This window comes from Gopherus flavomarginatus, chromosome 18 (assembly GCF_025201925.1).
Source record: "Gopherus flavomarginatus isolate rGopFla2 chromosome 18, rGopFla2.mat.asm, whole genome shotgun sequence".
In the NCBI taxonomy this organism is placed as follows: domain Eukaryota; kingdom Metazoa; phylum Chordata; order Testudines; family Testudinidae; genus Gopherus; species Gopherus flavomarginatus.
In genome coordinates, this window is record NC_066634.1 from 24,993,193 (window position 1) to 25,006,055 (window position 12,863).

General features: G+C 64.3%; 1 protein-coding gene across 1 annotated transcript; it reads left to right on the forward strand.

The window, feature by feature from the left end:
* Positions 1-5,786: 5,786 nt before the first annotated feature.
* YIF1B (Yip1 interacting factor homolog B, membrane trafficking protein) lies at positions 5,787-11,163 on the forward strand. Its single transcript, XM_050928610.1, has 8 exons — positions 5,787-5,891; positions 6,561-6,769; positions 6,962-7,066; positions 7,794-7,872; positions 8,438-8,495; positions 9,108-9,263; positions 9,650-9,743; positions 10,105-11,163. The coding sequence occupies exons 1-8, from the start codon at positions 5,852-5,854 to the stop codon at positions 10,258-10,260; spliced, it is 897 nt and encodes a 298-aa protein (XP_050784567.1). The 5' UTR covers positions 5,787-5,851; the 3' UTR covers positions 10,261-11,163.
* The last annotated feature ends 1,700 nt before the right edge of the window (positions 11,164-12,863 follow it).

A 12,863-nucleotide genomic window follows, 5' to 3' on the forward strand; every position in this document is an offset into this window, starting at 1 on the left:
TTATCTCCAACACCTTCAGCTGGCACCTTTGCAGAGGAGGGGCCCAGGCCATCAGTTGCTAGGAGACAGAGTGTCAGGCATTTAGGTGCACTGGCCCTTTGCTCTGCCAGATACTTAAGAACTGCCATGGGGACACTGAAGCACCAACACAGTATTCAGAGAAAACATTAAGAACATTCCCAGTTCATCACATCTCTCCCCCCTTCAACACCAAACTGAGCGAGGTCACTTCAGCCAGTGACCTGGGGAAGTTCGAACCCACCAAGGTTCCCATGGATGCCCCAGCATCTCTCCCATTCCTTGGTGTGAGTTACACCAGGACAGTCCAGTCTCACGCCCTCCCTTAGGTCGGGTGTGCTTGATGGCACTTGCAGGCCGCATGTGGGAAGGTTTATGCAGCCCACACCCTTTGCCACCCCAGTACCCCCGGAGTTCAAACTGGGACGGGGTCTTCTCCCAACACTCTGGGCTGCGATTCGGGCTCTCTTGGTTAAGAGCCCCCCTTACACTTTCCAGCTTTTACCGTCAGTCCCACCTCCTTGAGGCAGCCCAGCCCCCTGTTCACCTGGGACACCTGTTCCTCCCAGGTCTGGCTAAAGATGCACATGTTATCAGTGTCTGCCAGGGCCAAGTTCTCCATCGCCCTCTGCTTCTCTAGAATCTCCCCAGGCCTAGGCATGGGGTCGGCATCGCACACTGTGATGGCTTTAAGCTTTTGATAGCCCTCACAAAACCAGATCATTCTGTTTCCCTTGGGGATCAGCCACGGGTGAGGCCCATGGGCTGTAAAACGGCTGGATCCCATCTAAAGCCAGCAGGTCCTTGACCTCTCTCTCCAGGTTCTGGGCTGCTTTCCCAGTGACTCTGAATGGGGAACACCTGATGGGGAGATTGGCTCCCATCTCAGGGAAGGGATCCCCCTGGGGGTCTTCCCCCTTCTCCTCCCATCCAGCAGCTCGAACGAGAAGAACCCTGTGGATTCCTGGGGCACCACCAGCTGCCTCCCGATTCCCCCCAGTTCTACTTCCCCTTAGGGAGCCCATTCCCAGGACAGGAATCCCTTCTCCTGCAGGACTCTGTCCCTGCAGCCTTCCCCAAGGGGGTTTGCAGCGCTGTGGCCAGCAAGTTCCCTCAGCTTCTCCAAGGAGGGATCCCTCTGCAGCTCGGTCTGGGATTCAGCAGCTGGGGCAGGGAGTGGGACCTGCTCCCTCTCACTGGCTGGGCCTGGGGTCACAGCCCCCCTGAGACCTGTCCCTGGCAGCTCCCTCCCTGCTGTGTAATCACTTCCCAGCAGCACGTCTGGACCAGGCAAACCTGGTTGGCAGCCGACCTGCCCTGCCTGAGTGTTCCCCCGCTCAGCTGGGGTCTCAGCTCCCCCCATGCTCAGCACTGCCCTTGCTGTCCCAGTGGGGGAGGCAGCGAGACCTCTGCTTTGGTCACAGCATCAGAGCCAGCGTGAGCCCCCTCTCCGGTGTGAAGGGAGGTGGGGAGCATCTCTCCCTCCCACTCAGCCCCAGGGGGCTGGTTACAGGTAGGCAGGTATCCTGAGCCCAGCAGCACCTCCCCACTGCCAGCCAGGTCATTTGCATTTTCACTGACCATTTCCATCCTAGCCAATTGGTTCCCTGGATTTGAATTCAAACCCTCGGCCGTTACAGGAGCAGGGCCTGGATCCTGTCCCAAGGGGAGACAGTCACCACCCAACAGGGCTTCCCAGCCGATATCCTGGAGAACCTCAACGACCAGCCAGCCCGACCCCTCCTGGGTCTGCACAAGGATCCGGGCCATAGGCAGGGCGAGGGACCCCAGGGACCTTCACCCAAGTCCCACAGTCCCTCAGCATCTGGGGCTGCACCAGCACCCTCTGTTCCCAGTAACACTGAGGCTGCTGGAGCTTTTCAAAGCGTCCTAAGGAACCTAGCGCCCAATTCCCAACCCCCAGGCAGTTTCGAAAATCCCAGTCCAAAGTCACTCTCTGAACAAAACACGCAGAGGAACCAACTTGACCCCAGGGGAAGGAGGGACAGGGGCCCGGGGAGCAGGTCACAGTCCTCGTCCCTAGGCCATCGGCCCCTTACACTGCAGATTGCGCCGTCTGGGCCAGAGCCGCCTACCAGGAAAGCCCAGCATGGGCAGCCCTTGTAAGGAACTATCCCAGCCCTGGCAGCGCCTTCGATCTGTCCTGGGGGCCCCCAGGGGTGTCATGACCGTGGGGAGGGGGGGCCCTGACTGAGCCTGACAGGAACTCACGTGACCTGACTCCAGACTGGAGGGTGGTGGCTGGTTAAAGTCTAGAGGTGCAGCCCCTGCCCCCTGCCTTGCATCACACATTCTAGGGCCTAGTGGGCAGCCGTTGGGCTCATTATCCCCTGCAGGGGTCACTGGGCACTGTCTGGCTCAGACCAAGCGGGCATATGGACTGGCCCAGCACACAGCCTCCCAGCCCTCAGTGCACGGCCTGGTTCGTAGCCGGCGCTCGCCACAGCTGTAGCGCTGGCCTGCATGACACTAAAGGGAGCACAAACTGCACCGCGCTAGCAGCTGGGCCAAACACCAGGTTAGCTCAGGGACCATCTACACTAGGAAATGAGCTGGACCCAGCTACGCCCCCAGGGCAGGGGTGTGAGTGTGACACACTGAAACCAACTTACCCACCCCCCACCCTTGGAGACAGCATCCGGGGAAGGGAGGAGAGTCCGGCCAACCTAGCTACAGCTCTGGGGAGGTGGGCACGGGTAGTGCCACAGCAGCCAAGCCCTACACAGAGCAGGCAGTGGGCGTTAGCAGCTGTTAACCTCGAATCAGGGCACTGGAGGAGCCATCATGAGGCCATAGTCTGTGCACAGGGGCTGGTTTCCCTGTGGTGCCATGCCTGTGCCACCACCCTGCTTGCTGAGGCCCTGCTGGGCTCCCCCTGGGTGAAGGCATTTCCCACTGCAGGGAGGGGCCTGGGCTCTGACCTGCCTGAGCACATCTCCCTTCAGCTGCTTGCCGGGAAACAATGAGTCAAGAGAACGAGCTGAAGCAGCATTCCCCACCCCATGCCAATCCCCAGCCGCCAGGCTGGCCCTTTGAAATGCAGACAGCCTGGAGAGCTGTGAACAGAGGAGTGAGGGCCTGTAAGCTTGGCAATTAAGCTCAGAAATGGGCATGAAAGGCTCTGTGTTTACCGGCCGGGTGGACCACTCAGCACTTTAATCAGGGTTCATTGGGATTTGATAAGTTCAAGTGAAGTGCTGTTCATACCAGTGGGGTGACGGAAGCTCAGGTAAATGAGGAGTTTTCAGTCTGTGACTCACTATTTTAAGTTTCCTCTTTTCACCTAAAACGAGGAAGCTGTAATGCCCCTAAAAGGCTTCACAGCGGAGCCCCTCGCAGGCTGGAGTTCGGGGGAACTTCGCTGTGGGTGCAGGGTCGGGAATGCTCCCCTGCAGGCGTTCTCACCTCTTCCTCGGTCCATTGGACTCCCAGCAGCGGCTACCAGCCATTGCTGGAGAAGGGCTAGTGGGCGAGATAGACCCCAGGCCTGACCCAGCCTCCCAGTTCCTATGAGAATGGAGGAAACCCCTCGTATCACCACCATGGGGGTGAGGATTGGACCGAACCTGCTATTTTCAAGAAGCACCAGATCAAAGGGTCGATCTGGCACCTCTGCCTGTCTGTCTTTCCTGACCTGGGGCTCAGAGGAACCACCTCAATCAATCGCCTCCAGCTAGGAGTTTGGGCGTATAGTGCAGACAGAGCCAATGTGCTGCCCAGACACGCAGTCTGCAGAAACGCCAGGCCCCAGCTCGCAATGCTCCTGCTTGATCCAAGTGCCAGAACCCAGCGAGGCCCAGCAAACGGCATTCCAGCCTGAGCTGAGGGCAGCCGCCTATGGAGATACCAGTCCCAGCATGCCTTGCTGCACTGTATGGCATGAGCCGGGGCCTGGGGAGGCGGCAGTCCCAGCATGCCTTGCTGCATTGTATGGCGTGTGCCGAGCCTGAGGAGGCGGCAATCCCAGCATGCCTTGCTGCACTGTATGGCGTGAGCCGGGCCTGGGGAGGCGGCAGTCCCAGCATGCCTTGCTGCATTGTATGGCGTGTGCCGAGCCTGAGGAGGCGGCAATCCCAGCATGCCTTGCTGCACTGTATGGCATGAGCCGGGGCCTGGGGAGGCGGCAGTCCCAGCATGCCTTGCTGCATTGTATGGCGTGTGCCGAGCCTGAGGAGGCGGCAATCCCAGCATGCCTTGCTGCACTGTATGGCGTGAGCTGGGCCTGGGGAGGCAGCAGTCCCAGCATGCCTTGCTGCACTGTATGGCGTGAGCCGGGCCTGGGGAGGCGGCAGTCCCAGCATGCCTTGCTGCACTGTATGGCATGAGCCGGGGCCTGGGGCGGCGGCAGTCCCAGCATGCCTTGCTGCATTGTATGGCATGTGCCGAGCCTGAGGAGGCGGCAATCCCAGCATGCCTTGCTGCACTGTATGGCGTGAGCCGGGCCTGGGGAGGCGGCAGTACCAGCATGCCTTGCTGCACTGTATGGCATGAGCCGGGGCCTGGGGCGGCGGCAGTCCCAGCATGCCTTGCTGCACTGTATGGCGTGAGCCGGGCCTGCGGAGGCGGCAGTCCCAGCATGCCTTGCTGCACTGTATGGCGTGAGCCGGGCCTGGGGAGGCGGCAGTACCAGCATGCCTTGCTGCACTGTATGGCATGAGCCGGGGCCTGGGGCGGCGGCAGTCCCAGCATGCCTTGCTGCATTGTATGGCGTGTGCCGAGCCTGAGGAGGCGGCAGTCCCAGCATGCCTTGCTGCACTGTATGGCATGAGCCGGGGCCTGGGGCGGCGGCAGTCCCAGCATGCCTTGCTGCATTGTATGGCGTGTGCCGAGCCTGAGGAGGCGGCAATCCCAGCATGCCTTGCTGCACTGTATGGCGTGAGCCGGGCCTGGGGAGGCGGCAGTCCCAGCATGCCTTGCTGCACTGTATGGCGTGAGCCGGGCCTGCGGAGGCGGCAGTCCCAGCATGCCTTGCTGCACTGTATGGCGTGAGCCGGGCCTGCGGAGGCGGCAGTCCCAGCATGCCTTGCTGCACTGTATGGCGTGAGCCGGGCCTGGGGAGGCGGCAGTCCCAGCATGCCTTGCTGCACTGTATGGCGTGAGCCGGGCCTGCGGAGGCGGCAGTCCCAGCATGCCTTGCTGCAGGGGCGGCCGCAGGCTCAGGGTGCCCTGTCTCGTAAGCTCTGGGGCTGGCTGGGCCCGGCGGGGGCTGCGGGCTCTGGGGCAGGGCGCCCTGCCGCACGGGCGGCCTTAGGCCCCAGGCCCCGGTTCCCACCGCCAGGGCCAGCCCCTGCCCCGCAGGGCCCAGCTGATGCCCAGGCTGGGAGACTCCATCCACGTGGGGTCCCTGCTCCAGGCCCTGGCGGGAGGGGCGGGCCTGGGCCTGGGGCTACAGCACTGGGCAAAGCCTGAGTTAGAGTCACCGGCCGCCATCTTGGAAAGGGGCAGCGAATGGGACTTGCAGCCACGTGACTGCCCCGCAGTCGCCATCTTGGGCAGGGGGCACTTCTGATCACGCGACCATATATGCAACGCGGCGTCTTGGCAACGTGACGTTCCGGTGCATTGTCAAACGCACGCGCTACGACACCGCGGCAGGAAACGGACCCCCGGCTGTTGCCCAATGAGGGCGGCGGTGGGCCGGCACGTGACGCCTCTGCCCGATCCGTGATTGGCAGGGCAGCATCGACGAGCGCTGATTGGCAGCGGTGGCGGACAGTGCCGTTTTCCGATTGGTCGGTAGGCCCTCAGTGGGCGGGGCTTCGATTAAAGCGGCAGCGAGGCGCGGGTGACAGATCCCCAGGAGCGGAGCAAGATGAACCCGGACAGCGGCCCTGGGGGGGGGCCCCGGCAGCGTCAGTGCGGGGGGGCGGAGCCCGGCGGGGGGAGGGGGGCTCGGGGGCGGGGGTGGCGGAGCCCGCCGGGGGGAGGGGGCTTGGGGGCGGAGCCCGGCGGGGGGGAGGGGGCTCGGGGGCGGGGGGGGTCCGCAGCCCGGCGGGGGGAGGGGGGCTCGGGGGCGGGGGGGTCCGGAGCCCGCCGGGGGGAGGGGGGCTCGGGGGCGGGGGGGTCCGGAGCCCGGCGGGGGGAGGGGGCTCGGGGGCGGGGGGGTCCGGAGCCCGGCGGGGGGAGGGGGGCTCGGGGGCGGGGGGGTCCGGAGCCCGGCGGGGGGAGGGGGGCTCGGGGGCGGGGGGGTCCGGAGCCCGTCGGGCGGAGGGGGCTCGGGGGCGGGGGGTCCGGAGCCCGGCGGGGGGAGGGGGGCTCGGGGTGGGGGTCCGGGGCAGTTCCCTGCCGTGCCCTCTGGTGGTTGCTGCCTCGAGCCCGTGGGGGTCGCTTGGGGTGTCTCGCCCTGTCCCCGGGGCTGTCTCGGGGACCCCCCGAGGACGGGGGCACTGGAGCCCCCCCATGGTCCACGGCTGAAGGGGCTGTGCAGAGCCAGCGTCTCCGGCCTCTAAGCAGCTCCCTTGGGGGTGCCCCCCTGTGCCAACTCCCATTGCCCCAGCTCACCTGCCGTCTCCTTCCCGCAGCCTCCAAGCGCCGGCTGCCGGCCGCCCCCTCCGGCATGGCCAGTCCTCACCAGCTCTTCGATGACACCAGCTCCAGCGGCCTGGGCAGGAGCTACGCTGCCCAGCAGCCCCCCGCTGCGGGCTCCTTCCTGGCCGAGCCCGTGTCCAGCTTCGCCATGGCCTACGGCACCACCCTGGCCAGCCAGGGCAAGGAGATCGTCGACAGGAATGTGAGTGTGGGGCGTGGGGAGACGTCCCCACCCCACAGCGCGGCCTCCACTTCGTCCTGCTGCTGCGATAGAAGACCAGGGGCTGCTTCTCTCTGCCCCTGCCCTCTCCTTGTGCTGCCCCTGCTCTGCCCTTGGTGCTGGACTCCCCAGCCTCCTCACCCCATGCCCTGAACTGCTTTTCTTTCCTTGCAGATTGACCGCTTCATCCCCGTGACCAAGCTGAAATATTACTTTGCTGTGGACACTGTCTATGTGGGCAAGAAGCTGAGGCTGCTTCTCTTCCCGTTCATGCACCAGGTGAGCCCAGAAAGGCTGAACCTGGCTGGGTAACCGGAGCCACGGCCTTGTTCATCAGCAGGTTGGGTGACAGGTGTTGCAAAGGGCTCTTTGGCCTGAAAACTTTAAATGGAGGATTTAAGAGTCCAGGACTCCACCTCCACCATCCGCCACCAAAATCAGCTGGCTCCTAAGTCTGAGTGGTGCCCCAAAGGGACTCCTGCAATCACATACCTCCTGCGCATACAGGGTCATGTGTGTTGCGCCATCCAGAGCCAGTCTGACTCCATGGGGCCATTCTGCAGCCTCTTACAACCACTCTGCTGTAGAGTTACACCCATGGGAAGGGGGCGCTGGCGGCATGGCTGTGCTGCCGGCAGGGCTCAGGGCGATGCAGCACCCCAGACCTGCACTTTCCACTACATGTGTCTGATAAGTGGGTATTCGCCCACGAAAGCTCATGCTCCAATACATCTATTAGTCTATAAGGTGCCACAGGACGCTTTGCTGCTTTTATACTGCGTAAGTGACTCTCCAGTGCAGGGCGATTGGCCCCAGGGCGCTGGCTCCTGGTTGCTGAGCACTGCACCGAGGGACGCTCGCTTGGTGGCCTGGCTGGCTCGTTCCATGAGGCTGGTTTGGGAGGATGGGCACCATGCAGAGATTGCCCTCCCTTGCCAGCTCACTTCTCCTGGCTCTGCAGCAGCTGGGTGTCTGGGGTTCCCCTCACAGGAGTCTCTCTTGGCAGGACTGGCAGGTGCGATACCAGCAAGACACGCCCGTAGCACCCCGGTTTGACATCAACGCCCCTGATCTCTACATCCCAGGTACCTCGCTGGGCAGCAGAGCGCGGTCCCATGCAGAGGGTGGGTCCCGTCCTTCCGGACGGGCTTGTAGGCTCAGTCCCGCAGACCCTAGCCATGCAAATTGCAGCGCTGGGTGTTATGGCCTGATTTCGGGGGTGTTTGCATGGGGGGTTGAAAGTTGCACAAGTCACCATGGATATAAATAAACCGATCACAAACCGAGCAGGCACAGGGATTGGTTTCCTCCCTGAAACCTTCCCTGGTTTCCGAGGCCTTGTCTACAGGAGGAAGCTGAGTGGCCTGGCCACGGTGGAGGAATTATTCTGTTGCCACTAGGCTGCTTTCTCCTTGTGGGGCTCTTTCCGGGAGTAAAGGACGCAGAATTACTCCCTCCCCCATCTCGGAGTTTCCTGTGGGCATTGGCAGTCCTCTCGGCCCTGCTAGTAGTCCAGGTTGGCATCTCGCATGTGCCCTTTCAGGGAGATCTATGCGTTCCCTATCCTGTGGGCTGGGCTGGGCCGGAACGGTCCCCACCGCTTGGGAGCAGTGAGTCTGAGACTTACCAGCTTGTCTCTTTCCTTCGCAGTCATGGCTTTCATCACGTACATCCTGGTGGCTGGCTTAGCGCTGGGGACCCAGAACAGGTGAGGATGTTGCTCCCCAGGTACAGCAGCAGCCTTGGGTCTGTGCTCTCCCGAAGACTCAGATCTGCTCCGTCTGCATGTGGTTCTCGGCGAGCTCTGGGGCGCAGCAGCCTTGTGCTGGGGGTGGGTTTATGTCAGTCCCAAAGAAGCTTCTTTCCCACACTCTGTACCTGCTGTGGCTGGGACCCGGCTGAGCTTGGGGCTGAGGCATCAAAGGTCAGGCTGATCCAGGTGAATGAAAGCTTCACCAGGATAAAACTGGCACCTGCCAAGCGCCTTTTCAGGAATGCCCTCCAGGTGGGGGGACCCCAGCCTGACCCAGTTGGGAACGCCATGGAGGAGACAGTCCTGTGGTGGCCTGTAGCCAGCAGTACAGGTGCTTTCTGTGTCTCTCCGTGCCCAGAGGGAGGGCGTGGGGTCAGCCTGACCCTGCTGCTGGTGCCCGGCACTCCCCTGGGAGCTGGCTGCATGGGAAGGGTTGTAGGTTCTGCTGCCAGCAGATGGCAAGGAGGCTTCCAGGAACTTGCCTGTCTGCAGGCTGATGCCCTTTGACCCCCCCCCCCCGGTCCCTGCTGGCGCCCTTTGACCCTCCTGACCCCTGTGTAAATGCAGGTTTTCTCCCGACATCCTGGGCTTGCAGGCCAGCTCGGCCCTGGCCTGGCTGATCATGGAGGTGCTGGCCATCCTGCTGAGCCTCTACCTGGTGACTGTGAACACCGACCTCACCACCATCGACCTCGTCGCCTTCTCGGGGTACAAGTACGTCGGGTGAGTGCTGGCCCCTCCCCGGCCTGGAGCTGCAACCACCGCACTTGAATGCGGGGAGGAGGCCAGTCCTGTGCCCACTGGAAGAGCATGTCCCAGTCTCTGAGCGGCAGAGAGGCTGGAATCTCCTGGGAGACCCGGCTGGAGCAGCGCTCTGGAGCCGACAGACGTGCTGCATGCAGAGTTAACAGGGGCGCAACTCGGGTGTGGGTCCAGATCCCTGTCAAATGAGATTGGTGCCTGGGGCCATATCCCTGCCCCCACCCTGTGAGTGACGCTGCCACAATGGGGTGCTGCCTGAGGGCCCTAGCATGGCAGGGGGTGCTGGGGCATGGCAGGGCTCAGGGTGGCACCCCAGACCCGCTCACTTCATGCCTCTCCTGCGATAGGATGATTGTCGGCACCGTGTCCGGCCTGCTCTTCGGCAAGACCGGCTACTACCTGGTGCTCAGCTGGTGCTGCCTGTCCATCTTCGTCTTCATGGTAAGGGCCAGTCGCAGTGTGGCAGGGCCTGGGCCGGCCGCAGCTCTGGGGCAGGTGGCCTGGATCAGTCACTGGGAGGGAGGGTGGGTGTCTAGCTCTGGGGATTGGCTTTTCTGACCTCAGGGCTGCACTGTCTGGGGCCGGGCCCCATGGTACCAGCTTCTCCCCTGCACGTCCTGTCTGGATGCAGGAGCCAAGGAGAAGGTCCCATGCCAGGCCCCTATCCTGGAGACCACTGGGCTAGCAGTGCCCAGCACGTTGGGCTCAGACCGCTGGGTGGGGAAGAGGGGGCAGCATGTGGCTAGTGGCCCAGGGCTGCTCCCGCCAGACCCCAGCCCAGCGCTCTCCCCTCTCCCCCCAGATCAGGACGCTGCGGCTGAAGATCCTGTCAGAGGCGGCTGCGGAGGGTGTGCTGGTGCGGGGGGCCAAAAATCAGCTGCGCATGTACCTCACCATGGCCATCGCCGCCCTGCAGCCGCTCTTCATGTACTGGCTGACCTTCCACCTGGTCAGGTGATGGGGCCTCCCTGCTGCATCCTCTCCAGCTGCCTGGACCCTGCCCCTCGCTCCCCAGGCCCAGCCGGGCTCCCTGCCTGGGCCTGTTCACAGCCAGGCCAACGGCGGGCGTCAAACAAGGCCGTGTCCGCTCCGGCTTGGGCTGCAGTGCCGTCCTTGTGTTAGGGTAGCAGGGTGGGTGTGGGGGGTGAGGGGCTCCTGGCCAGGATCTGGGGGGGTCCCTCTCTGATGGGTTTAGCCCTTTGGTAAAGAGACACTGCAGGGTTTTGTTTAAGGGCCTCTGACCCCAGCCAGGAGGGTGTCCCTTCCCCCTGTCAGCGGGGGAGGCAGCTGGAGCTTGGCATGTCCCAAGTGACTTGTCTCTGGGAGCAGCGTGGGAGATCCCAGGCTCTGCCCTGGCAGTGTCTGTGGAGGGTGGGACCCTCTGCTGGGAAGTGTCCCTTACCCTGCAGTGCCTCCTCCAGCCGGGCCGCCAAGAACCTGCCTGGAGCCCTGTACGCGCCAGCCCTGGCCCCTGCCCGCTCCTGCGCAAAGCTGCTGTGAAATGCCTGGCGCCGCCCCCATCTCCAGGCTGGGCGGTGCCGGCCCAGTGCTCAGTGCAGGGCCCACCGGCCATGTGGAACCAGCCGCTGTTCTTTGGTTTCGGGTGGGGCAGTGGGGGCCAGCCTTGCCCTGAGGGCTGGTGCTGCGTAGGGCCCCTGCCGCTGGCCTTCAGGGCTGGCTTCCTACAGCTCCCGCTAATGCCTGAGCAGCCCCCCCTCCCCCCGTGCATGTTAATGCATGTGCACTGCTGCCTGATGGTTTCTCAGTATTTGTGTGCTGCTGCTGGGGGGCAGGCCTGCCTCGCTGGCCCCCCCCCCCCGTGTCTGTATCCACAACAAGCCAATAAACAGCCGTGATGGTGGCCGTGTGTGCTGGCTTCCCTGGGGCCTTGCTCAGTGCAGGGGGGGCGGGGGAGGGCACTCATGAAGCCAGCAGCGGGGACACCCCAGGGAGTTTCCCTGCCCCCAGGAGAGCAAGCGGAGCATCCCCAAGGCCACCAGTGCCTGGGTGCTGTCCACACTGGAGCTGGCTGGGCGTACAGCTGCTCCCCAGCTCCACACGCTTGGCACACGCCAGCTCTGCTGCGGCCCAGGCAGGAGGCTGCAGAGCCTGAGGCCACCCCCCTCCCCGGAGCCACCTGCCCCCTCTTCCTGCTGGGCCCCTTCAGAACCTGTTCTGGGGCTCGGGCCGCACCTGGAGGAAGCTCCGCTCGTTAGCTCGGGGTAATCAGGACAAGGGTGGGTCAGAGCTTGTTTATTTCAATGAAGGCTCCAAAGGGCAGGTCCCAAGATACCAGCCAACGGCCGCGGGTGCCAGGCTGAGCCGCTGGGTCTGGTGCCGGGTCTCTGCCAGATCCAGGGGTGGAGTCGGGGTGAGACGGGGGCTGGCCTGGCGCTGGCATCAGGGGCTCTTCTTAGACTTCTCCTCCTTGTGCGCGTGGCCTGGGCCCTGGGGCAGGAGCAGAGTGTGTGTGGGGGGGGGGGTTAGCGGGGCAGGGCCCTGGGGCAGGAGCAGAGTGTGTGTGTGGGGGGGGTTAGCAGGGCAGGGCCGTGGGGCAGGAGCAGAGTGCGGGGGGGCGTTAGCAGGGCAGGGCTGTGGGGCAGGAGCAGAGTGCAGGGGGGGGTTAGCAGGGCAGGGCCGTGGGGCAGGAGCAGAGTGTGTGTGTGTGGGGGGGTTAGCAGGGCAGGGCCGTGGGGCAGGAGCAGAGTGTGTGGGGGGGGGGTTAGCGGGGCAGGGCTGTGGGGCAGGAGCAGAGTGTGCGTGTGGGGGGGTTAGCGGGGCAGGGCCGTGGGGCAGGAGCACAGTGTGTGTGTGGGGGGGTTAGCGAGGCAGGGCCCTGGGGCAGGAGCAGAGTGTGTGTGGGGGGGGGTTAGCAGGGCAGGGCCCTGGGGCAGGAGCAGAGTGTGCGTGGGGGGGGGTTAGCGGGGCAGGGCCCTGGGGCAGGAGCAGTGTGTGTGTGTGGGGGGGTTAGCGGGGCAGGGCCCTGGGGCAGGAGCAGAGTGTGTGTGTGTGGGGGGGGTTAGCGGGACAGGGCCCTGGGGCAGGAGCAGAGTGTGCGTGTGGGGGGGTTAGCAGGGCAGGGCCCTGGGGCAGGAGCAGAGTGTGTGGGGGGGGGGGGGTTAGCGGGGCAGGGCCCTGGGGCAGGAGCAGAGTGTGTGTGGGGGGGTTAGCGGGGCAGGGCCGTGGGGCAGGAGCAGAGTGTGTGTGTGTGTGGGGGTTAGCGGTGCAGGGCCCTGGGGCAGGAGCAGAGTGTGTGGGGGGGGGGGGGGTTAGCGGGGCAGGGCTGTGGGGCAGGAGCAGAGTGTGCGTGTGTGGGGGGGTTAGCGGGGCAGGGCCGTGGGGCAGGAGCAGAGTGTGCGTGTGGGGGGGTTAGCAGGGCAGGGCCCTGGGGCAGGAGCAGTGTGTGTGTGTGGGGGGGTTAGCGGGGCAGGGCCCTGGGGCAGGAGCAGAGTGTGTGTGGGGGGGGGCGTTAGCAGGGCAGGGCCGGGGGGCAGGAGCAGAGTGTGTGTGTGGGGGGGTTAGCGGTGCAGGGCCCTGGGGCAGGAGCAGAGTGTGTGTGTG